The 24,016-nt window shown below is 43.9% G+C and overlaps 4 protein-coding genes across 17 annotated transcripts; 2 read left to right on the top strand and 2 right to left on the bottom strand.

Annotated features, from left to right (window-relative positions):
• Positions 1 to 169: 169 nt before the first annotated feature.
• Positions 170 to 7,973, top strand: LOC105696691 (glycine-rich cell wall structural protein 1.0). Of its 2 annotated transcripts, none has more exons than XM_012419373.1 (9): positions 170 to 271; positions 470 to 571; positions 992 to 1,126; positions 1,239 to 1,451; positions 1,559 to 1,759; positions 1,890 to 2,052; positions 2,129 to 2,240; positions 2,392 to 2,433; positions 7,689 to 7,973. In XM_012419373.1, exons 2-9 carry the CDS (start codon positions 477 to 479, stop codon positions 7,691 to 7,693), a joined length of 966 nt encoding a protein of 321 aa, XP_012274796.1. In that variant the 5' UTR covers positions 170 to 271; positions 470 to 476; the 3' UTR covers positions 7,694 to 7,973. The 2 variants fall into 2 exon arrangements, with proteins under 2 accessions (XP_012274796.1, XP_023290344.1); XM_023434576.1 differs by having other exon boundaries at positions 3,461 to 7,973.
• Positions 7,974 to 8,078: 105 nt separating this feature from the next.
• LOC105696689 lies at positions 8,079 to 11,724 on the bottom strand. Of its 11 annotated transcripts, none has more exons than XM_012419367.1 (8): positions 11,301 to 11,724; positions 10,973 to 11,150; positions 10,602 to 10,859; positions 9,608 to 10,154; positions 9,367 to 9,468; positions 9,144 to 9,271; positions 8,856 to 9,052; positions 8,079 to 8,775 (listed from the first exon to the last, which is right to left on the bottom strand). In XM_012419367.1, exons 3-8 carry the CDS (start codon positions 10,836 to 10,838, stop codon positions 8,691 to 8,693), a joined length of 1,296 nt encoding a protein of 431 aa, XP_012274790.1. In that variant the 5' UTR covers positions 10,839 to 10,859; positions 10,973 to 11,150; positions 11,301 to 11,724; the 3' UTR covers positions 8,079 to 8,690. The 11 variants fall into 11 exon arrangements, with proteins under 11 accessions (XP_012274790.1, XP_023290322.1, XP_012274793.1 ...); XM_023434554.1 differs by having other exon boundaries at positions 11,330 to 11,724; XM_012419370.1 differs by having other exon boundaries at positions 9,370 to 9,468; positions 11,330 to 11,724.
• A 2,269-nt stretch (positions 11,725 to 13,993) lies between these two features.
• LOC105696707 lies at positions 13,994 to 19,966 on the top strand. Of its 3 annotated transcripts, none has more exons than XM_012419402.2 (7): positions 13,994 to 14,303; positions 14,383 to 14,846; positions 14,949 to 15,355; positions 17,782 to 18,359; positions 18,455 to 18,665; positions 18,761 to 19,105; positions 19,182 to 19,966. In XM_012419402.2, the coding sequence occupies exons 3-7, from the start codon at positions 14,972 to 14,974 to the stop codon at positions 19,431 to 19,433; spliced, it is 1,770 nt and encodes a 589-aa protein (XP_012274825.1). In that variant the 5' UTR covers positions 13,994 to 14,303; positions 14,383 to 14,846; positions 14,949 to 14,971; the 3' UTR covers positions 19,434 to 19,966. The 3 variants fall into 3 exon arrangements, with proteins under 3 accessions (XP_012274825.1, XP_023290396.1, XP_012274824.1); XM_023434628.1 differs by having other exon boundaries at positions 13,995 to 14,303; positions 14,383 to 14,841; positions 14,953 to 15,355; XM_012419401.2 differs by having other exon boundaries at positions 13,995 to 14,303; positions 14,953 to 15,355.
• A 123-nt stretch (positions 19,967 to 20,089) lies between these two features.
• On the bottom strand, positions 20,090 to 23,746 carry LOC105696641 (armadillo repeat-containing protein 3). The gene is made up of 13 exons (XM_023434516.1): positions 23,738 to 23,746; positions 23,410 to 23,672; positions 22,996 to 23,320; positions 22,720 to 22,887; positions 22,458 to 22,661; positions 22,232 to 22,394; positions 22,043 to 22,161; positions 21,510 to 21,985; positions 21,254 to 21,418; positions 21,044 to 21,150; positions 20,813 to 20,942; positions 20,424 to 20,742; positions 20,090 to 20,362 (listed from the first exon to the last, which is right to left on the bottom strand). The coding sequence occupies exons 1-13, from the start codon at positions 23,744 to 23,746 to the stop codon at positions 20,090 to 20,092; spliced, it is 2,721 nt and encodes a 906-aa protein (XP_023290284.1).
• Between the last annotated feature and the right edge of the window lie 270 nt (positions 23,747 to 24,016).

Here is a 24,016-nt window from a genome sequence, read left to right as displayed (position 1 = left end):
AAACGCCGGTGAGAGGTCTGATTGGACAAGGACAGCCGCCATCTTGAAGTTCCAGGTGTCATGACGTCATGACGTCGCCATCTAGCTTGCATTTGACTTGCATCGTGATCTGCATCGATCGATGTCTCGACTAGCGTAGTCGGAAGGATGCGACATGGTCGATGTTCCTTCTTCCGGAAGGCGGCGTCCATTTTCCTCGTTGGTTCGTCTGTTGTCGGCGCGTCGTTCTTATAGCGGCCCTGTTATTTATTTAAATATCTAAGGAAAACTGGTGAGTATTCAATAAAACAGCCGCGCTTGTAAGACCTCTCGAGTTTCTTTCGATCGTTTCATGGCGTTTTAGCATAGTTATGGAAATCTGAAGATTGTTACGCCGCGCGGAGTCAACAGCTCGATGGCGTCTAGGAGTTAATCGACCCGGACCAGTGTCTTAAAATTAGATATTTCTATAGGCGTTTTGTGCTTTCAGAATCAAAATGGAAGGCGCACCAAGTGGTAGAGGTAGTTTCAGAGGTCGTGGTGGCCCTGGTGGTCCAATGCGAGGACGCGGTGGCTTTGGTGATAGAGGAAGGTAAATGCTCCGAAGTATACAGACAATAATTAATGTGTCCATATAAATTATATTAATCGTTTAAGAAAGATCTTTTTCTAGTATTCGATCAACTTGACTTACACTTTCACTGTTTTCATTTAATGTATCAATAACTTTAATTTTGAAATTTATAAGATTATGGGGAATCAGTTCTTAATATATGTTGGTTGTTGTAAGAAGTCTTGTTATAATTCAATTACAGTTACAGCTATACATGTATGGTTGTTGTAAATAATAGTTGAGATTTAAGGTTATATACGAGTGGTTTATTTTATCAGTTTTATGTATAAAGCATTTGCAGGAAAAGGGCTTAAAGTACAGGATTATATGAGTAAGGGTTTTAACGTAATACCCAGTAAAATATGTTTCAATATGTAAAAGTATCTTTTGTTTCAATAGGGGTGGACCTCCAAGAGGCGGAGGTATGATGAGGGGACGTGGTGGTCCAGGAGGAGGTATGCGAGGAGGTCCACCTGGTATACGTGGTAGAGGTGGTCCACCCCGAGGAGGAAGAGGAGGACACTTCCCACCTGGGTAAATATTATTATTTTATACTAATGCTTCAAGACCAGTTATAATCCAATAAAATAAGTTATATAACGTTTGTTCACCTATTTGTTGAAAATAATGAAAATTTATTTTTAAGAGGACCACCGGAATCTGGAATGGGAGGAGGGCCTGGTAATGGACCATTACCACCTGGAATGGGAGGACCTCCACGGGGAGGAGGTAGAGGAGCTGGTGGATTCCGGGGTGGAAGAGGTAGAGGTGACTTTGGGCGAGGTGACAGCCGTGGTGGGTCTGGTGGCGGCTTCAGAGGTCGTGGTGGTATGGATCGTGGAGGTCGAGGAGGTCCAAGGTAAATTGATTTTATAAGAGTTAGTTGTTTTAATTTCACATTTAGTGAAGTTTGCTAAAATGAGATTTAGCAGGAATATCATAATGTATACTTTAACAAATTTGCAGAGGTAGCGGAGCACCCAGAGGTGGACCTGGTGGAAGGGGAGGATTTGGTGACCGTGGTGGACGAGGTGGAAGTTCAGGAGGAAGAGGTGGACCGACAAAACGTGGAGGTGGACCACCTGGATCCAGTGGCCCGGCTAAAAGGCCCAGGTTTGATCAGCCACCGTCACAATCAGCTAATGGTTACTCAACACAAACTTCGGCGTAAGTATCTCTCAAATAATTTTAATCTCTTTATGCCAGGCACTAACTGAATCTGGAAGTTTACGTAACTAAACATATTGCTTACATAAAGCTTTGATATTGAAATAAACGTAAATTTGATTTATTCAAGTGGTCAAAGCGGATATGGGGGCGGATCAGGTAATGGGTACAGCGGGCAGCAACAACAGCAACAATCGGTTGGTGGCTACGGAGGTTACTCTCAACAAGGCTACTCTCAATCATATCAGGGCTATGAAAGCTATCAGCAACCTTCCGAATACACCCAAGCTGCGGTAAGTTTCCACCCTTTCCCCAGTATATCGATAACTGAGTAAGATGTAATAGCGTGACATGATTTTTGTTATACAGGGATACACGGCGCCGGCTGCACCCGATAGCAGGTACGGTGGACCACCTCCTGCTCCAACTAGCTCCTACAACTCCGCAGATCCCTACAGTTATGGCAAGACACCTGCTGCAGGTGAGTCACTTTAAATATATTGAAATAATCAGACACTTTCGCATATCTTGATGTATTCTTTCTTCAACTCCTACAGAGACGATTTCTTTTGTTTTGTTTTATCTAATGGTTTTATGCTCCAGATTATTGAAATTTGTATTCTGCTTTACAGACTACGCGTCACAAGACGGCGTGTACGGGAAGCAGGATTACGGTAAGTACAAGCCGCAAAACAGAAAGACGTACTAGCTTTTAGGAAGTAGCGTCAGGGATATTGCGATGACTTTTGTCTAAGTACGTTACGCATAACGAGGGAGTAACGAACTACTGCTCGTCAAATTTTTCACCCGAGAGGGGTTAATCGCGTGTCGATAGATCCTTTACGAGACACGCGTTGATTCGCCTTTAGGTCAGTACAAAATACAATTTTAGGGCCGTGTTTTATCGAGCGTTTAACATGACATTTATATACAAGAGGTGGAAATAACGTTAGGAGGTAATATCAGAATTGAAATCAAAATCATTTCGTGGCTTTCGATACAAAGAGGGTACTCTTAGAACCATTCAATTGGTAGTCATCGGTTAGGCGGAACCAATAGAGTGAAAGGATCGAGTAATCGGCGAGGATACAGCGTGAATAATACCACGTTTAAAAATTTCAACTCGAACAGCTTTAACGCATGCTTCGACACGTACGTTTTTAGCTCCCGATAAGGCAGTATTAACAATTTCGAAGAATCGGGGACTAGGAGCGATATTATTTACATTGGCTCACGAAGATAAAAGGAGGGTGTAGAAATTATTCGAAGTCCTCTACGTGATCACTCTTTACTTATTCCACGTTTTAAACGAAATTACGGGGAGCCAAGGCATCTTTACTAGTTTTTTTTTTGTGTCCCAAGCAAATCAAGTATCGGTGCGATTCCGTGAACGGTTTTCGAAAGACTCGTGCGTACGTCCCGCTAATAGGGAGTACTTGTAACGAGTGCACCTAAAGTACTTGCTAGGAAAGGCGGAGAGCATACTATAGGGACATCTATCGATACGATGTCAGGGTGACTCCACTTGAATGGCCTACCGAAATACCGAGATCGCTGTACATATACATATATATACATATATATAGAATTTGAAAGGCAACTTCTGTAAACGCTGATTAGGATATAATTATATAGTCAGAAACAGACTAATTGAAATCAATATGCAATATGATTGAACGGAGGAGCTATGGTTGTTCGCAGGTGGCAGTGCTGGTTACCAAAACGCCCAGTCTCAACGACGCTATTAAATCTTACTGAGATTGTCGACTATTTAATTCCTACTAGTAACTAGACTCCTCTATTTGCAAAAGGCAAAACATGATGCATTATGGCAGACCTTCCTAGCGAGCGACAAAGTGGAGTTATACGTAATTAAAACTGGGCGAGCCGAGCCATCGGTCGCAAGCGTGTTTTACGTAGGCGTTAAGGTCCGACTAACCATGTAATGGACTCGGTCGAGGAGGTGTCCTCGAATTCGAGAATTTCGAGGATTTAAATGAGGAGGCGAGGTGGTTAGAGCCAGAGAGCGAGACGGAGAGCACGCGCGACCTCGACTCTTGTCGCACGTTCCCGGGGGTAATCTTTTTGCAAAGCTGCACAAGACGTGACGGTGTGGCTTGTACTTGCAGCTGATAAGTGCACGAGATAAAGGAAACAAACAAAAAATATATGACGAAAGCGTTTTATACTTGACTGTCGGTTACACGCGCGAACACCGTAATTTAACACGTTTCTCGTTGAACCGAGAATTGTTTCGTCTGGGTTTTTCTCTATTTTTCTTTTTTTCCCTCTCAATAGAGTTAAGAGTTTCGTCTCGATGTACAGTCACGTTTTGCCTCGGATTCGGATCTCGATATCAGGAGGAGAATTAGGGAGAAAGAGGGAAACACGGAGAACCGAGCATGAGACATTTTTCGAGTAGACCCCGGCATTGTATATTTATTGTACTACGAGATAAAGGGTTCTAAAAAAAATATATATATATATATAAAAAACGGCGAGGACAATTCGCGGTTTAATGAGAGGCTCGGAACGCGTCCCTCTTTATTATTTTCTTTTTTTCTCGTCCGCTGCGCGAACGGATTTTTCGAGTCCACGGCCCTATTAGCAGAATTTCCGCATGTTTCTTTTTTCTTTTTTTTTCCCTTCTTTTATCACGAAAAGCACTCGCCAATGTTGATCCAGCTTTCTTCGAATCCTTGGAGGAACCTCGGTTTTCGTTTTAACCCGTATCTCATTCTTTTTATAAATTTTATATCATCTCGCCTTAACGAGACCATGCATACGGTGCAATCATTATTAATATTCGCAGTATCGAATTTCGGGTGGATAGGCAGAACGCGAAACACGATATAGAAATCGATCCGAATCGAGTTTAAAGAGACAACCGGTCGACGCGATTCCTTATCATTCTACTTTGGGCGGGAGATATTTTCTTAATACGCCAAACGGAGACAATCAAAAAGGGATAAAGTACGCGGAAAGCTGTTTCACGTTGAGAGCAGGCGTGGTTTTTCATCTAGCCAGAAACTTGCGTGTCTTGATTTAGAAGGGAGTGACATTATACGATATATATACATATATATCGTGTCTCGGTGTAGTGTGAACATTTACGAATACGGCAGATTATTGATTATTATTGATAAATAGTGAGGGAAGGAGGAAAGAGAGAGAGGGAGGACAAGGCTGGAGAGAAACCGGCCGGACGTTCCGATTAACGTATAATAATTAATTATTAATTATCCGATGTCTATTCTATAATAATGTCATTTTCCTAGTAGTAGCGTTGACCGAATACTGTAAGCAATAGAAGGAACCTTGAAAATGGAAACGAATCGTTGGAGATAAGAAAAAAAAAAAAAAAGTGTGGAAAAGAAAAACAACGTAATAATATCAATGATAAAAGAATTAATTCACTACCAATCCACAGTGGCGATACCCTTTGCATTCATTACCTCCTCACCTTCTGTGCAAGAGAAATGGCTCGATTAATGAGTGTTAACCAGCAACTGCCCTAGGAAACCGGCGCAACCAAATTAACTAATGGGCAGCACAAATAGAGACCTCTACTATTGTTTAACAATCCTTGCTCTCAACGAGAGCACGTAGGTGTGCCACTCGCTTGCAAATAAGTGTGCGATCGCTATCACGAGCAGGTCCGCAGGTAATGCAAAACCTTTAATACCTCTAAAACTTATCTGTGCGTATTTCCTCATTTTTGTTCTCTCTCTGTGAAGATTTTCTTCTTTTTTTTTTCATTTTTTTTCCTTCTTTCCCCCCCATCTGGTGCGAGAGCCTTTTCCAGTCAGCCCGATGAATCGACGCGAAGAGGTTCTCCGTCCATATTTTTATTTTTTTTTTTTTTTTAAAGGGGGCTCCAAGTTTTGGACAGTTCAAAGTAAAGTACCATTTTTTTTTTCCCCTCATTTATATGTAAGGGATCATTTTTGGTAACTCGGGTGATGATAATCGGGGGGTATTTCGTGCATTTGCGATGGTATTTTGACATTTGCCGGATGGAGGCCGATCATTAGCCACATCCGGTTAAAAAGTAAGTACCATGTACTGTACGATTAAATCCTGCGAGATGTAAAATATCCCACGATTTGTCAAGCCCGGTTGCCTAAAACGAATCCGTACGTCACTAGCGTTAATAATTGAAGTGCTTATGACTAAGATCTTTTTGATATTAATATATTTATATTTAATATATTTATACGCAATGTCGAGGACGACTTGCGGGAGAACATGATGTGGTCTATGAGAGATTTCACGAAAACAAAGTTTATTTCACAGGCGTAGGCGAGTGAGAGAAAGAGAGAGAGAGGGAAAGAGAGGGATTGAGAGAACAGAACAAAAGAAAGCCCATTAGAGCTCCGTTATCAACGAGGAGATGCCCGATACAGGCTAAAGTATCGAAAGCAGGAATCCTTTATACGCTATCGTAATCTCTATGGCCCCGTCCAATGCATAATATTTAAATATAATCTTAACTAGATTTTATCACTCTTTAATTAGCCAGACGCCGTGTATACGACATAGTTCATTCCTAGTTTGTTCGATGTGACGACAATGAGTGTGTACAGAGATGTTAAGATTTGTCTGTAATGAAAAATCTGATGTCACGCCATAAGTTTAACTCTGTGTGTACACGAACGTAAGTTCTCGTTGTTTGCGGTAACAATAGGCGGTGCATAAAAATTGCCCCGAGATAGATCGATTTTCTCTTTGCGACAAAGCCGGAAGAGGGGAAAGTAGAGGCGGTAAAAAGTCACGTTTGATTAGCCCGTAATTTCCTTATCGGGAGGAAAGCAATTTAGACAATGTACGGACACTTTTCTTCCGGTTTCGTCGACCGAGTGAAGGAAACTAAAGAGTGGAGGAAAACTTAACGTCAAGCATAAATCGTCAATGGAAGAGAGCTTTTCACATTCTCGGTTAAGAGAAATAAGTCATACGTGTGGTATATATAATATACATATCATATATCGAGAGTACGAATTACGAGTCATATATAACAAGCCCAATGGAAACGAGAAGCACAAACTAAAGCTAAACGATTTTAAACCGCATAATGCCAGTAAAGTCGAAAGTTCGAGTAGACCTCACAGCCCATATACTCAGGTGAGTAAAATCATATCAGTACCTATTCGTTCTTTCTTTGTACAGAGATATGGTAGCACGCCGTATTAAGCTAAGGAGAGGAGGCTTATCGTTTAGCTCATTTTGCACTCTTGGGCGAACTCGTAGTTTTTGCCATACGTAATGTCCTAAGAAAGAGGGAGGAGCACAAACGAGAACGGGAGGAGAGTCGATGACGAACTCCCGGATTCACGTTGTAGGGACCTTAACTCGAAGAAGAAGAAAAAAGAAAAGAAAAAAAAATAAATAAAGGAACTGGCTCGATGAGGGACGTAGAAAACGACTTAGGGATTTTTTCTTAAGGCCAAAGAAGCACCGCAGCGATGCACTATTATCTCGCTATTGAGACGATAATTATGGCTAGGGTCGGTACGCTGCCTCGATAAGACGATATTACCGAAGATCAGTCGCAAGGGCAGCGTCGATCGTCTAATCGACGGCTAGGACGGAATACGTAGGACGGATAAGGATGTGTTAATCATTCCCACCATCCGATGGACGCGATGTGTGGTAACAGAGAGGCGATAGGACCCAAATCGCTCGACGAACGGATGGGACTGGAGCGATCGCTCCTTTCCTATTGTTTCTTTTTCTTTTTTTTTTACTCTCTCCCTTCTCTTTTTATGAATCACGGTAGCACTCTGGAATATATAGCTCACGTTTATTATATAACGTTGCGGTCGAGTCGGATTATATTTGGCGTAGGTCCATGTAGTAGACGGATATATTTCCAATTAACGGCCGGCCCCCTCGGCGCTCTGTTCTCATATTGTGGTTTTCTCTGTAGGTTGAGGGGAGAGAATAACTCGAGAACTGGATTCACCGGAGGAAGAGCAACGTCCCAGGCCACATGACTGGCTGCACCGGATTAAGTAAACGGCTAGCTCGGTGACTTATTCCATAACGAGGATCCGAGATGGTTTCCCTTCTGGGTCGAGGAAGGTAGATGCGTTGATATTGCCATTTCAATTGCGTCCAACCCAGAGGTGCAGGTTTCTCGAAAAACCCTGCGTCCTTCGCATTGTAATTGTCCCGGATTTTTCTTCAAATAAAGAGAGACTGGAACACGGAATTCCGGGAGGTACCTCTCCTAAGTGTTCGTCTTTCCCCGGAAATCCCTCCTTTCCTTTGTTTTCATGGGGCATCGAGACTACTGTTCGAAAAATGAATATTCTCATTCGTATAAAAAAAAGATTTCTTATGTTCGATACAGGATGTAACATGGTAGAGCGGCGCTTCTTATGCGAGATTGTTACAATTTCCGCGTTCCTGACACTTCCACAATCGTTGGAAATATTCATTTTAGAGCACATCACTAGCTGACTTATAACAAGCTGTACACGGTACTTAATTAGAGATGTAACAATGATGGGAAGAAGTCTTAATTGTCGATGGTGGGTCGTGATAACAATTTTGTCCTTAACTTATAGAAATGGTATAGAGAGAAACGTTAGAAAATGTCCGTAGTGGTATAGGTTACCATTGGACAGCCTTTAAAACACTAACAAAAATAATTTTGGATATACTTATCCTAAGGGACTGGACGGCCCGTAAAAATTTATCCAAATTTTGGTAATTACGTAACTATGATAAAAGTATTGCTCATTCGTATAAAACATTATTCGACTATAAATAGAAATATAAAAAAAAAGTAGAAGTAACATGTAGGGTTCAAACGTCCTGTTTGAATTTTAAGTGGCACTACACGTATCACTGTATGTTGTTAACATACTTTATGGGGTGTATGGGTGGGTAATATCACGATAATCATTCTTTTGTCTGGTTAATATCACCATCGTTTTCGTCGTCGTTCATCTTGTTTGGATAAGAGGACCAACTGCACGTAACTGTAGCCCTCCCTTAAATTGATTAATCTATAAAGTAATCAATCGATCATTAGTCCTGCAATGACACATGTACCTAATCTCGAGAATAGAAAATATTGAACCGTTACCTATCACGCTCTTGTTGCTGTATGTGCAGTCGGTCACCTTTGCGTAATGGTAGTGTAATGCTGGTATGGCACGAAATCTCGGTATCAGAAATAGCAGAGACGGTGGCACATTTTGTAAGTTTCTGCGTGCTGGACGCACCCTCTGAACTAAGTAAAATCCAGTAGGAGTAATGGACAGGTCCTCCGAAGTAGAATATCTGCAACGGTGCAGTACTAGGGTTTACGAGACAGACCTGGGATTACTTAGGTTTAGGTTAACTTAAGGAACTCTACGGGTTCTATCAGTACCTGCGTAGAAATGAAGTACAAACCACTTGTTGTAACTTCGATCGATCTGTTATCTTCTACCAGATGGAACTTATTGAAGTTGTAACGTGATTCATTCTTCGAACTCTTGGTCCAGGGTCCAACATAAACTGCAAAGAACAGTAAGATAGGTTAGGAGGAAACGTCTAATGCTGTGGAACAAGGTATCGATAGGTGGTGTTGGTAATCTTCGATGTGTACTAACTACCTGTATCCGTTACATGTTGTTCCGGGACAGCTCCAACAAACGTCGCAGTTAATGGTCCTATAAGAGGAGGCTCTGTACATATGTTTTCTCGCACGGATTCTGTTTTATACGTAAAAAATGTATCACTAAAATTGACTATTAAACAGCAGTCATTCGTTAGAGTGTTTTTAATTTTTTTTTTAGGTTTACAAACTATTCCCTTTTTTAGCTAAAGGTAAAAAGTGGGTTTTTAATTTACCTGTCTGCCTGCGATTGCGCTTTGATTTCCTTTGACTACTTCTGTTTCTTTTCTTAGCTCTGCTGTCACGTCGAGACCTGCTTACACGTGGCATGTTGAAATTGCTACTTGCTGTACTCAAGCTTTCGAGCCACCCTTGTTCAATTTTTGATGGTTCCGATTCATCGGTCACAAATTTGTATCGATTGTCATCCGTTTCCCATTTTGTCTCGTTTCTCCGATCACCACTATTATTGCCATTGGTACGCACTACAGAAGTACTGCTAATGCTTACGTCGCTACTGACTATATCAGATTGGTTTCCATTAACATTGTTTTGTGCATGCGCATCATTCGGACTAGAGTCATGTACGGTTTGGGACTTGATAGTATTCTGTATTTCCTGAGGCACTACCTGCGGGTTCTGGGTACTGTGTTGCGTGTAAACTCCAGCAGTCGTCTCGTAAAGTTTATCGTATGCCCGATGAAACCAAACTCTGTTCAAGTTTCTGTTCAGTCGGTCATATTTGATCATCAGAAGCATTAGATTTTCATTCACGCATTGCACCTGAAAGGAAGCATTTTTATAAAATATTGGGTGCCATGTTCGCACGTACGAGTACGTTATTCACCCAGTTACTGGTTTAGAAAGAGCACTGATTCATGCATCGTAAATAAGGTCATGCACATACAAGAAAATGAAAACATTATCACTGTGGGGAATGCAACCTTGCACAATCGTGTGACTCGTGCTGTAACCTAATATGTGTTTATCTTAAAAACGTGCTCTTTGTTAATGGCTTGGAAGAAACGTGAACATTGAAAGATGACCTATATCCGATAACTAGAATGCTGAAGTTATTACCCCTAAGTGCCAAACACATCTCAAAGTTAGAAATTTAATTACTTCATTGTTTGGTAAATATTTACCACGATTAAAGTGCAGTGTTTATGAAATCTCTTTGATACACCCAGGATAAATTTATTCTCTATTGTGAAATATATGAAACGTTACCTTTACTTGCAAGCTTCGCACTTCCCTCTGCAGATAAGATACTGCAATGAGAAACAGAACAACTAAAACAAAATTAAGTAATCTTTGTGTCCGCTGAAAAATTTTTGTTCCCTTGAGACTCGGAAGTCTTAGATTCATGTTCACGTTCCATTCGACATTTGGAATCATTTCCGCAGGGTACGTTAAGTAGACCGAAGTGTAGCTCCCTAAAGATTTCTCTTTGGTGTCTTGTAACATCCTGTCCTCCTTGTTGGGTCACTGGAATATTAATAATTTTCCATAACATTTATTAGATAGGTTAAGACTCTCATGAATTTACTGGCACAAACAAATTATACATATCAAATGACAATTAAGTATTGACAACTTACAGTTTCCTGGAATACTTAAAGCGACGATCAGTTCGTTAGATAACGTCAAATTATCTATGAACCCACTTTTAATCCCAGGACGTAGGAGTCAACGACAGTCTGGTTGCTCCGACCATTGGCTATTTAATATTCCTTTGACTCTCTCGTGCTTACGACATTCCGGCCAGTGAGAAGGTATCTAAAACCCATCGAACCTCATGAAATAGGACTAACGCACATGCAACGTCCACATAAAACCCATATAAATTAAATGCATCATACAGTTTACAAATGAGGCCTAATCGCCTCCCTCCGACAAAGCATCCAACAATTTAAACAAATTAATAACCATTAATATCATATTCTTTGTCGACTAACATGGTAGAAGTGTTGTAACATCCATTTACCGATTGTTTATCAACATATATTTACAGCTTACAGGTAATCGACATAAATCCACACTTTTTAGGCCGCGGCGCAACTCCTCCTCAAGATACAATTACCCGTTGGAAGACAACTTTTTATCAGACATCTTTTGATAGCCGTCAGCAAAATATTATTCCACGTCTTCCGGCCGAGCGCGCATTCCACTCACCCGGTCGACATTTTGGCGAGCTCGCGAAGGCTTTTCGAGCACTTCATCTGAACTTGACCCGAGGACCGCGTCTTTTGTTTACCTTAGTCGAGTGGCGCGACGCGCGACTCTCCTTCCTTTCTTTCCAACGAGCCAACGGAACCGCTCTGCCGCTGAGCGGTTCGCCTCTCGCGCTCGACTCGCGCCCACAAAGCGCCCTCCAAAGCGCTCCAGTATGACCGCGAGATAACGAGCGTTGCCAACCTTCTATGGCGAAACGCCTTCGGCTGCAAACTCTCCGAAGAAAGAAAGAAAGAAAAGGACCCTCCACTTTGAGGAAACCGCGCGATTTAAGACGCGACGCGGGTCTAGTTTCAAATCCCGCGGGCGTGCCGCGACCACCAAAATGGCGCGGGTGGTGGGATGGAATATTTTTTTAGTCCCTTTGTTATTTCCCTGCCTCCTACTTGAGACGCTACTCGGTTTAACTAAGAGCTGCTAACATGCGAAATCGTTCGGATAAGTCGGAATATAGACCTTCATTGACTGCATTTCATATTTGAAATTTTAATCCCTCAAGCGGAGGGTACTTAGAGCCGCCATATTGAAATGTAGCGCTTGACATATATCTTTATGAATGAACGTTTATCTGGTATTTACGCCACGTAGGACTGAATGGATTGCATGTTGGAGAGATACCGGGTGGCTCTTTTTTGTAAGGCAGTGTTTAGATGTATCGAGCAAGGAAATAATTATTCGATAGGGCGAAATAACGATGAGTGAAAGGTGTACCATGTAACGGTTCGCCATCTTGTTTTTTTATTTTAGTGTCGGGTGAATCAGTTCGTTAAATTCTGCTGGGTCAAGTGAAAATTTACATTGTACGCATAAGTTTACTAAGTATCTTGACGTAGTTGAAAGACCTTTTAACATGAGAACCCCTGATGCGAGATTCTCGAGTCTCAGGTTAGACGTTTTCGTGTTTTACATTAAGCAGACGCAGGTGAGGCGTACGTTAAAATTTTCGTTTCCACGAAAGGAAGTGCGCGACGCACTGACCTCAGGTTAGTTTTATGCGTCGAAAATTGCAGACTGCCGAAAAAGGGCGCGGGTCGTTAGACGCGTCTTCCTTTACGCCGGATTCTTCGAAAGATTGAGCGTTAAAGGAGCGCCGTTTTACTTTTAACATTTTCCTTTCCCTTGACTTTTAGTCGGACCGTTCGTGAAAGTAAGGATACGAGTGAGTGGCCACGAGAGGAGTTCCAAGCCATAGAAATCTCCTTTCTGGTGATTTATTTTTAAATCGAAAAAAAAAGGTGGGCTTGAGAGGACGCCAGATCGAAACAAAGATGGCGGACCAACGGGAGTACAAAATCCGTCGAAGGGGCCGAACGCGAAGCGGCCGAGTGAATTATTCAGAGGTATTTTATCTACTTTGGTGAGCCGAATTCTTTGAATTATTGTTTTTACGAGAAATCTTTCTTTCCAGGAGCGGTGGGGGTATTTCGATAGGTCGACCTATGGCCGGCCGGTATCCAGGTCAAACCGTCGTCTCTTTTTGGCGAAGTCAATGCCGAAGCGGCGAAAAATAAATGTAGCCTCGCCCGTTTCTACCTGGGCCTATGTCGAAGACCTTGGAGGACCCACGACGCGTCCAACACCGAAGAAGAACCACGCAGAGAACTCATTTCGCTCAAGCCAAAGTTGACAAAACCGAGCCACCTTTTTCTCTGCTGATCAACATACCTACATCTATCAATTTAGCGAATCCCCCTCATCGCTTCGAGAACTTCTAAAGTGATATGAAAGGGTCATTCTATATAGATAAAACGTAAAAATATTCATAAAACATCTCTCCAAACCGGGTGCACCGAATCATTTGAAACTTCAACACGTGATTATGGAGGCTCTAAGGAAGAACATTGTGCTTGTGAAATTTAATTCTTCATAAACAAAAAATATCTATTCATGGTTCTAGTCTGGTATAAATAAAAAATATTTTTTTTATTAGAAATTAAATTTCACGAGCACCACGTTCTTCATAATAATATTTTGAAGTTTCCAACGATTCGGTTCATCCAGTTAGTAGAAAAGTTTGATACATATTTTGATGTTTTATATACATATAGAATGACTCTTTCATATCACCTTAATAATAACCATTTATAATAAGATACATAATTCGATGGATTTCCTCAAGGTCCATCGCGATAGGCGCAAACAATCCTTTTATACCATTTCTTATGTAGAAATTCGAGGCGTTAATCGGCGGCATTTGTCGTGCGTTTTCCGTAATTATTGAATTGTTAATGATGTAGCGATATCGATCGATATCGCGCAGGTGTAAGGAAATCGAGTCGATTGGAGGAATCACCGAAGGAAAGCGGGGAGAGGAGGTGGGCTCGGATCGGCGGAGGGAAGAGCGCGGCCGCGACCGCGACCGTGGGGAGAAAGAGACGCCGCTATCGGGGGCCCGCAAGATAGAAAGAGACGCAAGAGGCGTGGCCGGGCTCTCGGCGAGTCGGCTCGAAGAAACCTACCCGGCAGGTTTTAAAGGGGCGAGCGCTTCGGAGTTACCCAGTGGACATTTAACCGGCCGGTCGTGCGCCACGCGTTGCGTGATCCTCGAACTTTATTCCTCTACATTTGCGATATTTTATGCGGAAGTTTATAGCCACGAAGGAAACCCGGTTTGCGGGATGACGAGGAAACGGCGACGGAAGAATGGGACGAGATGAACAGAGGGAACGCGAGGGAGATCCTTGTCTGGTCTACTACGTGAGTGCGAAGTGGTTGATGATTGTTAAGCCTTGACGTGAATACTTCACGGTGAATTCTTGGTGTTTTTTTTTCCCAGTGATTCGTAGATTCGAGGGATTTTATGAGATCGAGTGGAACCAATTGCCAGGGACGGTGCATCCGATCCGAAGAAGTGGGGCTTGAAATTCGGGAGGCGGAACCTAGGAGCCTTGACATGGCTCGAAGAGTGGAAGGACGATAGCTGGAGATTTGGTGATACTTTGCGGTGCACCATGAAGTTCATCAGAGCGTCGGTGCGAGGTTGAGCTAGAACTTTGGGTGCTTACAGAATTCAGATAATCGGCGTTCCAGAATCCGTGGACTGCCCGGACAGGAAGTCCCTCTGCGGGATATTTAAAAAAAGTCTCAGAGTCCAGGAGGTCATTCCTCCGGAGCTATCCTAGGCACGAGAACTCGCCCACGAAGCGCCACTAGATGATGACACCGCTCCCGAAATTCGACGAGAGGTGAAAGGCACTTCAAGGAAGGAACCACCAGCGGAGTCACCTCGACTTAGGTCTCGTGAGTCGGAGTTTTTAACATAATCTCAGATTTCGTATAATCGAGTACCGGGGAACTTCGTCCAGATCGGCGAGTTGTAACCTTGCGATCCCTTGACCCGAGGTAGATCATCGTTGGATCCGAAGATGACGTCCATCATGCCCGAGGAGGACAACAAGGCAAGCAGGGGCAAGAAGTGTAACGATCCCGGAGGCGATGAGTCGCTGTCCTTCCTCAACTTCTCCAGGGAGAACCTCAGCATTTCTGACTCCGAGCTGGAGCAGGGCGCGAAGAAAAAGGGGCTCAGGAATAGTCGTGGAGGCCGGATGAGCCGCTTGAATGGAAACACCCTGGCCAGTGTCGGAGCCCTGATCTTGGCCTCGATCTGCCTCGCTCTGGAGATCTGGAAGCTGCGAACCGTTCTGGACAACACGAGAGAGCTGGAGGTCCTCAGGAGAGACGTCGAGGGTCTCAAACACAGGTTCATCGAGGAGGACCTCCTCAACGAGCTCAAGGCCTTCGAGGAGCAGGCGAGTCTTCCTGGTATTCCTAAGAATTGCTGCATAAGATTATCGCTTTGGTATCAACGCATGCAGTTAGTATCCCTAAGAATTGCTGTATTAGATTATCGCTTTGGTACCAACGCATGCTGTTAGTATTCCTAAGAATTGCTGTATGAGATTATTGCTTTGGTACCAACTCATGCTGTTAGTATTCCTAAAAATTGTTGTATTAGAATATCGCTTTGGCACCAACGCATGTTGTTACTATTCTTAAGAATTGCTGTATTAGATTATTATTTTGGTATCAACGCATGCAGTTAGTATTCCTAAGAATTGCTGTATTAGATTATTGCTTTGGTACCAACGCATGCTTGTTACTATTCTTAAGAATTGCTGTATTAGATTATTATTTTGGTATCAACGCATGCAGTTAGTATTCCTAAGAATTGCTGTATTAGATTATTGCTTTGGTACCAACGCATGCTGTTAGTATTTCTAAGAATCGTGGGCTTTCCGAGACGCGCAGGAATCCTGGGGGGATTTCGCCGAGAATTTGGTGAAGAATTTTGGAAGGAATTCAGCGGCCGTTTGCGCCTCCGTGAGTGCATTGGCCTTTCTCGGGCGAAAACGACCGAGGGCCGGTATTAGCGGAGCGGAGAGGAAAAAAGACGAGGAAAGGGTTTAAAGAGGAAATTGCCGCTTGCCGGGCACTTACTGCACGCACGAGGCTCCACTTAGATGTCATCATTCGAAGAAGCGTGTCGAAGCGGCTCCAAGGAGCTTCGGCTCGCTTCGGGTTAAATAAGCGAGAAAAGGGCTGCCAATTGAGGCGATTAAGAGCGAACTAGGTGGGGCAGGAACTCCGCCATTTCTCTTTGAGCATTTTAATTGCGTTTCGTCGCGCTCGCGTCAATTTCGTCCAATTCCTCCTGTCATTGCTGGGACGTTGGAGAGCCTGTCTCGTCAGGGATACTTCTGCCCGAAATAGAGATTAATTATAAATAAACTGCGACGCTGTATTCGGTCCTGAGAATGCCGTCTGTATTCTAGGCTCCACGCATCGCGACGGTCCATTTCTAATAATTTTTATTCCCTTCGTTAATGATAATCGCACCGAAAGATTCACCCAGGAAATTTCGAATTTTAATCCTCGAAACCACGTGGAAATTGCGAGTAGGAAATTACTGGAAGTCGTTGAAAATCAGGGAAATATTGTCAGAATTTATGAACGATCGTTACTGGTTATCGAATCACGTTGTTGTTCATTGCATTAGAGCAAAGGCAATCGGTTCTCAAATAAGTAAATCGTTTCAACTGATTTAAGGGTGGATAGCCCCTCGAATCCCACGATTATTTAGGAGAGGCAGTTTTATGGGAATTCGTTTGAATTTTCGTGAGCGGACGCGTTATCTCGTGCCGATAATTACGGGGTTTGCGTTTCGAAGTAGAAAGTCGCTTGCGGCGATCTCGACTCGTAAACGGTCGTTAAACGGGTACCGGGAAAGGCTGGAAAATCCGGAGTTTGCTTTCTGGCCGATAACGGTGTCCCTCCTTGTCTTGGGAAAATAAGCCCACTTTTTGGAAGGACTTTTCGAGAGCTCGCTGGCAGAGGGGCATCCGTGTTTCGAAACTTCCTCTAGGCCAGGAAATTTCCGAAATCCGGGGCTTTTCAGAACTCGAAGAAATCTCCATTCTCCTGCCAAGTGCGACAAGTCGTTACTTTAATTCCTGCAAGTGCACCCAAGGATCTCGAGTCGCGATTAATCGTCCGGAAACTGGTTATCGATGCTCTGTCGAGACCTTTATCACGATTGCTTGATCGAGCGAAAATCAAACTCGAGGAAGGAGGAGCTCGAGGAAAATAACGAGTTCGTCGACCTGGCGAACTTGATTTCCATTTGAATCGTCCCACCGTCAAGTGATAAAGTGCATAAAGTGCACAGTCGGAGGATCGTTTCCTCGATCCTTAATACGCAATTAAGAATTCCCGCGAACGTCGTCGTCTGGATTCTCGTATAACAATCGACGAAAAAGAGAAAAGAAAGTCCCGTCGACGTAGATCGCTCTTGGAATTATTATAATCTAGTGATTAACTTTCCGCCCGCGATAGCGACACCAAGTACGTGTCGGCCGGAATCCGCAAGTTTCGCAACGACCTTTGCGATTCCTACTCGCGGGTACGAGGAAACCATTAAGAGACAATAATTCCCCTTGCAGGCTCGATTCGTGCCGATGATCATAATTAAAGACGACATTCCTTGGAAACGAAGAGACCGCTTCGGCAGATTGGATAAATTAGCTTCGGGAATTCGCGCATCGAGTCGCGATACATTCCAAGGGGTACATTAGGAAGAGATTTAATTCTTAATAATCATGTAGTAATTAATAATTATCATAGATTATTTTTGTTCAAATTTGTAGATGAAAATTAAATCTTTCAATTCCTTTTCCAGCTGTACACCGAGGAGGAGAACGGCGAGGAAGACCCAGGAGAAGCCGATATAGAGAGCACTGATTACGACGCGAATTACGAGGATTATTCCGGAGATTACCACACATCGAGTTACGGGACCAGGCCCTCGGAGTTCCCCGGGACCGCCTCGGTAGAGGCCGGAGGTTCATCAGGGACTCCAGGGTCCGAAAAGGACCTAGAAGAAGTGCTGGTAGCTCTGCGCAAGGTCGAGGCGAAACGCGAACAGGAGTTCGAGAAGGGTCCTAGAGAGAGTCAGAAGAGTGCCGAAGGAGGAAGCCACCTAGAGGAGGGGGAGAAACACCAAAGAAGATCTCAGGACGACCCGGAAGATTCTGGAGCGAAGAAGAAGCGCTCGATCCCTCGGGAAGCTCCCATAGGTCGCACCAAAACGGGCCTTCCCATCTACTCCTCGGCTTACTCGATGGATGGGAATTACACCGGAAGGGTGTCATCCTGGAAGACGAATCACACTGGAAGAGACGCCTCTTCGAGGCTTCGACTTTACGAGATACTCGCGCAGGAAGGGATTCTTGGTCCCCGAAAAGACGTCGGTCGCAGGTGAGGTCCCCTCTTCAAGGCTGATAGTTCAGCCTGGACGTGATTACGAGGACCACAGAGGAGTTCTTTGGCTCACTTCTTGTTGCAATTTCCAGGATCGGCAGCGTTCACGAGAAACATCCTCCGAAAAAGTACCTGGCTCTGAGCAGGCCAGCCACCACCTCGGTATCCCGACGAGGTCACCACGTGGATCACGGTGATAAGATGTCCACTCGAGGAGCTAGCGAGAGGTCTGGACCTAGGGAAAGGACTTCTCAGGATTTGACTGCGGAATTCCGTGTAGAAGGGGAACGTAAGGTCGTACAGGTGAGCGGACGTAGAGGTGCCTCGCGCGGTCCGACGAGGGAGGTTTCACCGGATGTTGACCAACTAAATGTGACATGTCGCATATATTCGCGTAGAGCTCAGAGCTGCAACGGCGGGGAATGTCGCGGCGCCATTTGCGAGCCCCTCGGCAGGTTTACGCGGTTCATTACGGTGCGGACAGTAGCCTCTTTTCAGACGAGGATGAGCACACCGGGAACGGCAGGGCTAGACACAACGACGGCGTCTTCAAGGCCTGGCGGCCCAGCGAGTGGGTGGAGTCCCTCGGGATGAACCGATACTTCACCCTGAATCAGGGGGGCAGGCTCTCCGTCCACGAGGCCGGGCTTTACCTGGTCTATGCACAGATTCACTACCTGGACGAGCACGACGAAAACGGCTTTCACGTCCTGGTGAACGGCAGGCCGATTCTCCAGTGCATGGTGAGGCTTCTGGATATTCGTAGAGAAACCGTTGATGACTTGATATGGATAATGGATCCGATTGAATTTCTTGTAGATCTACAGCCCTGGCACAGGACACAAGAGCCGCTCCTGTTTCTCAGCTCAGGCTGCTCTTCTGCAAGCTGGTGATCATCTGGTCCTGAAGGACGTCGGTCCGGCTCGGTACACGCTCTTCCAGAAGGACAAGAGCTTTTTCGGCCTCGTTAAACTCGGAGATTCTCGGCAGCAACAGAGACACCAACAGCAACCGCAAGAGCAACCGCAGGAGCAACCGCAGCAACCACAACAACCACAACAACCGCAGTAGTCAGTGGGTGGTGCAGATATGTTGCATATTCGATATGGCTTCTGAAAGAGTGTCCACAGTTCACTGGAGTTCGTTCAACGACTATCTACGCGTCTCCTGGATGTCTTATTGTTGTAATCTCTGTTTAGCTGTATGGCGTACAAGCATGTATATCAAAGTTAGTTCTAATAGTCATTAGCGTCGGGATGAGTGTTTTCTACGTAGTTTCAAGCAATGGCTCGATGTGGCTTCGTTTATAATTCCAGATATTTTGGGAGCCGAAGAATATGCCGGGAGATTTTTCATTCTCGCTGTATTTTAAGGCCGAGTCGATGTTACAATAACGCTATTTATGTCGTTACAAATGGACGAGATTCTTGTTTGAATAATTCTATTCGCCGGCAGATGACGAGTTAGACAAGTGCACTCCGTAGGAACTGATGTAAATATCGTTTTTCATTTTTCACTACCTACGCGGATGACTTCTTGGATGGTCACACGGTTAGAACATTGTAATTCCTTCTAACGGCCAAAAATATAATACGTATCGACTATCGGGTCTTCTCTAATTCTTTCCAAAGCAATATTGATGTAATCTGGAGACGTGGGCTTTCCAAATTAAGTATTTATTCCTTGAAACGTAAATAATTCCGATAATTAGGATACCGTTCAAGTGTTCAACTTCCGCAGTATGTCGCAGCTAAAGGACTATTCATGGGAATCAGACTGCCAGGATTGTACATCAAGTCGACTATGTAATTAGGTCTGAGTAATTTTGTGGGGAATTCGAATTGCCTGAAGTTCAAAGGCGTGGACTCGCGATTTGTAGTTACGTCACAATTAGGTTGACTTCCATTTAGAGGTAATGTTGTGTCAGATTTCTTTAAACGATTTTTCGTCTTGGCGGAGTTCTTGTTAGAAGGACCATCCTCTGCCAATGAAGACTCGTCCTGTCGTAAAGTTAATAATGTACTAGGTGTATCTGATATTTCAGATATTTCAAAGATGTACCTCTGGTATGGCCACTTCTATCCACGTTTTGCCACCATATTCCCCGCGAACCAAAGCAGCGGGCAAGCAAATTCTGTCGGCGAGCACTTTGAAGAGTAAGGCCCTTTCCAAGTGCAAGCCGACCCGCAATTGACCAAGAGGAATGATACTCGTCCCGAGGTCCTCCTTGATCTCGTTAAGATGCAGCTCTAGCTGATGATCGAGACATCGGTTGGAAGGATCAGGACCTGCCATTTGATGTGCCACAAAAGTACCTAACATCTTCGCCCTCGACCGGATGAACCTTATGTTAACAATTTTACTCTCCTCGTCATCTATTCTGAAAATGTATTACAAGTCATCTTATGTCTACTAAAGATGATATTAATGCCATTATTTTTTTTTAATACGTGTCAATAGATTCGCAGGCTTTAAGCTTGCACTTGAACAACTCCAGATATTCGCAAAGGAATGGGTCCGGCTGCAATTTGCCAAATTTCATCTCCAGGGTGGTATTCATGGACTCTCTTTTCTTGGATCCTTGACTCGTTTTGCTCATCTCTGAAAGTACATAACTTGAAGGGTAAGTCGTGCAGGACATTTTCAATTTGCTCACGAGCAGTGATTTAAATTCTAGTCACCATTTGCGAGGTCCATGGTGCTGGTTCGAGGTTTAGTAAAGTTGACCACGTAAACTGGCTCCATGGGGCACAGTTTTAGTTTAAATAATTCATCCAATACCGGGAATCTAAATCGGGTTTAGGATTATTAGCAAGCGGCCTCCTGGTCGCTTGCTCGGTTCGACGGTCATGTTTTATCATAACATTCTGCCGAATATTTTGATAACATACGGACAGCTGATTCGTTTCATAACGTAGAAGCCATCTCGAGTGACATCGTGTAACGAAATACGTCTCGTGAAGGCAAATTTAACCGGCAAATTCGCCCTGAACAAGGCATCTATGCAAATGTCCCACGAGGGAATGGCTTTTGAATTCGATCGATTGTTGAGCAAGCTAGAAAATGTTATTATTTATTGTTAATACTAATGATCTATTTGACGCTTTTTCCTGACTCCGATTTTATGTTACAGAGATACTGCCTCACTATTGCAGAGTGTCAGTCTGTACAAATATGGATGCTAATGAAGGATCGGCGCATAATTGTTGAATAAGTCGTGCAGCTGCATCCCTGACAGGCATGGAATTATTGTTGATGAGCAAGTCGTGCAATTTCGTCGGACCATTTGTGTTGATAAAAATTGCTCTCGCTGGTTTTTCTATACATAGCTTAGCCAATACCTCGCAGCATGTCATTTTCAGTTCGGCAGTGTGCGAATCTGAAGACTTACGGAAGAAGAAGCTGAACGTCACATCACTGGTACTTGAAAGATATTTAGACTGTTTCAAGCAATTAAAGAGGTTTACCTGAAATGACGAGTAGAGGGCTTCGATTGTTTCAACGTTTATCAATCGATTCTTCAACTCTGGATAGCTCGATAAGGTTGCTAGAGCTTGAAGAGCCGTGATTTGCACGTCGATTGGAACCTTTTCCGAATGCCGAACCAGCCACAGGAGACAATCCTTAATAATTTAAACCTATTATTACATAAACCAACGAAACGTATATGCAATTTCTACCTGGCCCTGTATATCCAGCATATTTTGGCAGTTATTGTAATTAGACGCGAATAACTCGTTCAAGGCGAAGACTGCCGCATGTCTCGTGTCCCATGTCATGTTTTCGTTCATCAGGATATCTAATGTAATAACAGGTGACAATTGACGTTTCTACTCGCTAGTATGTATAGGAAGTGGCGAGACAATTACTGATGATATTTTTAATAGGGTTCTCGAGGGTCAGCTCTTCGCCAGCAGGAATATAACGAGCCATCCTCCCAATTCCAAGACAGCATACCCCATAAGCGTCAGGGTGTATCGAGTCGCGTAAGATGCTCAGCAGGTACTCGACTATTCCATAATTATGCAACGCCTTGAAGGGATAACAATTAATTACTGGCGAACGAGAAGGTACGCGTTATACTTCGCTAAGCACCTTTCGACCAATCGCGGTGTTCGCCAAGCTAACGATTATATCCAAGGCACTAGTGAGTATTTTCGAATTGGGAGCGTTCTCCATGTACTTGAAGAGCTGCAAAATCCCGCCTATGCCGTTTAGAGTCTCCAGGGTCTTCTGATTATTTGCAGCCAAGTTTAATATCTTCAGCGCCTCGCCGTGCAGATCTGCCCACTCGTCTTTCTGAAGAGAATTCGGTGGAATTAGTCTCGGCACGTGTTGGGAATTCTTCTTGTCTTACATCCAGGATGTTGAGCAATGCTTGCAAGCCTCCTGTGGCACGAAACTGCTCCTGAATATTTTCGTCCTTACATCTCGCAACCAGAGCCTCCACGACCCCGAGGGCCAGACTTTGAGTTATGGGGTAAGGTTGCTCGTAGAGCTCGTAAATTAAGGAAAAGTTAAAATTCTGCGAAAGGAAGGAGGCACTCTACGGGAATATGCTATGTATCCTTTTACTGGAGCTGGGAAAAGGTTACTTATTAAAATTACGGAGCTATTTCTCACGACCACTGACCTTAGACGAGATGATTTCCTGGGCCGCCAGAGGATCTTGCAGTAAGTTGTACGTCATCTCGATGATGTTCTTCTTTATATCAGGATCGTGGGACTGAATTCTATCGCACAGAAACGTGAAGTCTGGACACTGTTTCAGAAGCTGAGCAGAGCCGTACGCGTCTTTGGATAGCTCGGTGAGAATTAACGAGGAAAATTCCTGCATAAAGGTGTCCGAGTCGGCGTTGAGGATCCTCAGGAAGTGCGGAATGTAATTTTCCGAGTCCAGCAGGTAATTCTTTACGGCAGGAACTGCGGCCATTTCTGCAAGGAGCTTCGTCGCAAATCTGGACGATAAATATCCACGCAGGGGTCAAAAGTGCCTTGAGCTTTTAAGGGATAATGCTGATAATAATAAATAATTTCTGGATCGTACCTTCTGGTGAACACGTCTTCGTGCTCGATCAGTGGCATCACGCTTTCTAATATTTCCAGGTCAAACAACGTTTCCAGATTGTCGTACCCCTTGGTACCGAATTTCGCCAGAGCTGCCACGGCCGATACAAGAACTGGTTGTTCCTCGCAATGTAACAACAATGCCGCCGTACAAGGATCATGGATTTCTGCCCGTAGGGCATCGAATTTGTTCTTCGTCTCGCTTGTACGATCCTCGCGCGTTTTCCCCGAGGGGAGACATTTCTAAAATGGGATTGACCGCCTATAATGGCATCGTTTTATATACCCCTAATATCTAATTTGTATACCTTAGACATTATCGATACAATTTAACCCGTGAAAAACCTCTTGCTCTCGTTCTGAAGAATCGGTCAAGGGAAGAAATACGGTAAAAGTCAGGAAAGTCAGTTTCGTAGGGCTGGGTACTTTCTGGAAAGCCCGGCAATTGTTATCAATCGTTATCAATTGTTAATTGACGGTAACACCATCTAGCGAGCCAATTGCGAACTGCTCCAGAAAAAGATATGAGCTTCTATCGTTAAACGCGGATACGCTTTCCCGGGCGGCTCTCCCTTTCGGCTTAATAG

Source organism: Orussus abietinus, unplaced genomic scaffold (assembly GCF_000612105.2).
Source record: "Orussus abietinus isolate OABI.00-Male unplaced genomic scaffold, Oabi_2.0 scaffold23, whole genome shotgun sequence".
NCBI lineage: Eukaryota > Metazoa > Arthropoda > Insecta > Hymenoptera > Orussidae > Orussus > Orussus abietinus.
This window is presented reverse-complemented; position numbering and strand designations above follow the sequence as displayed.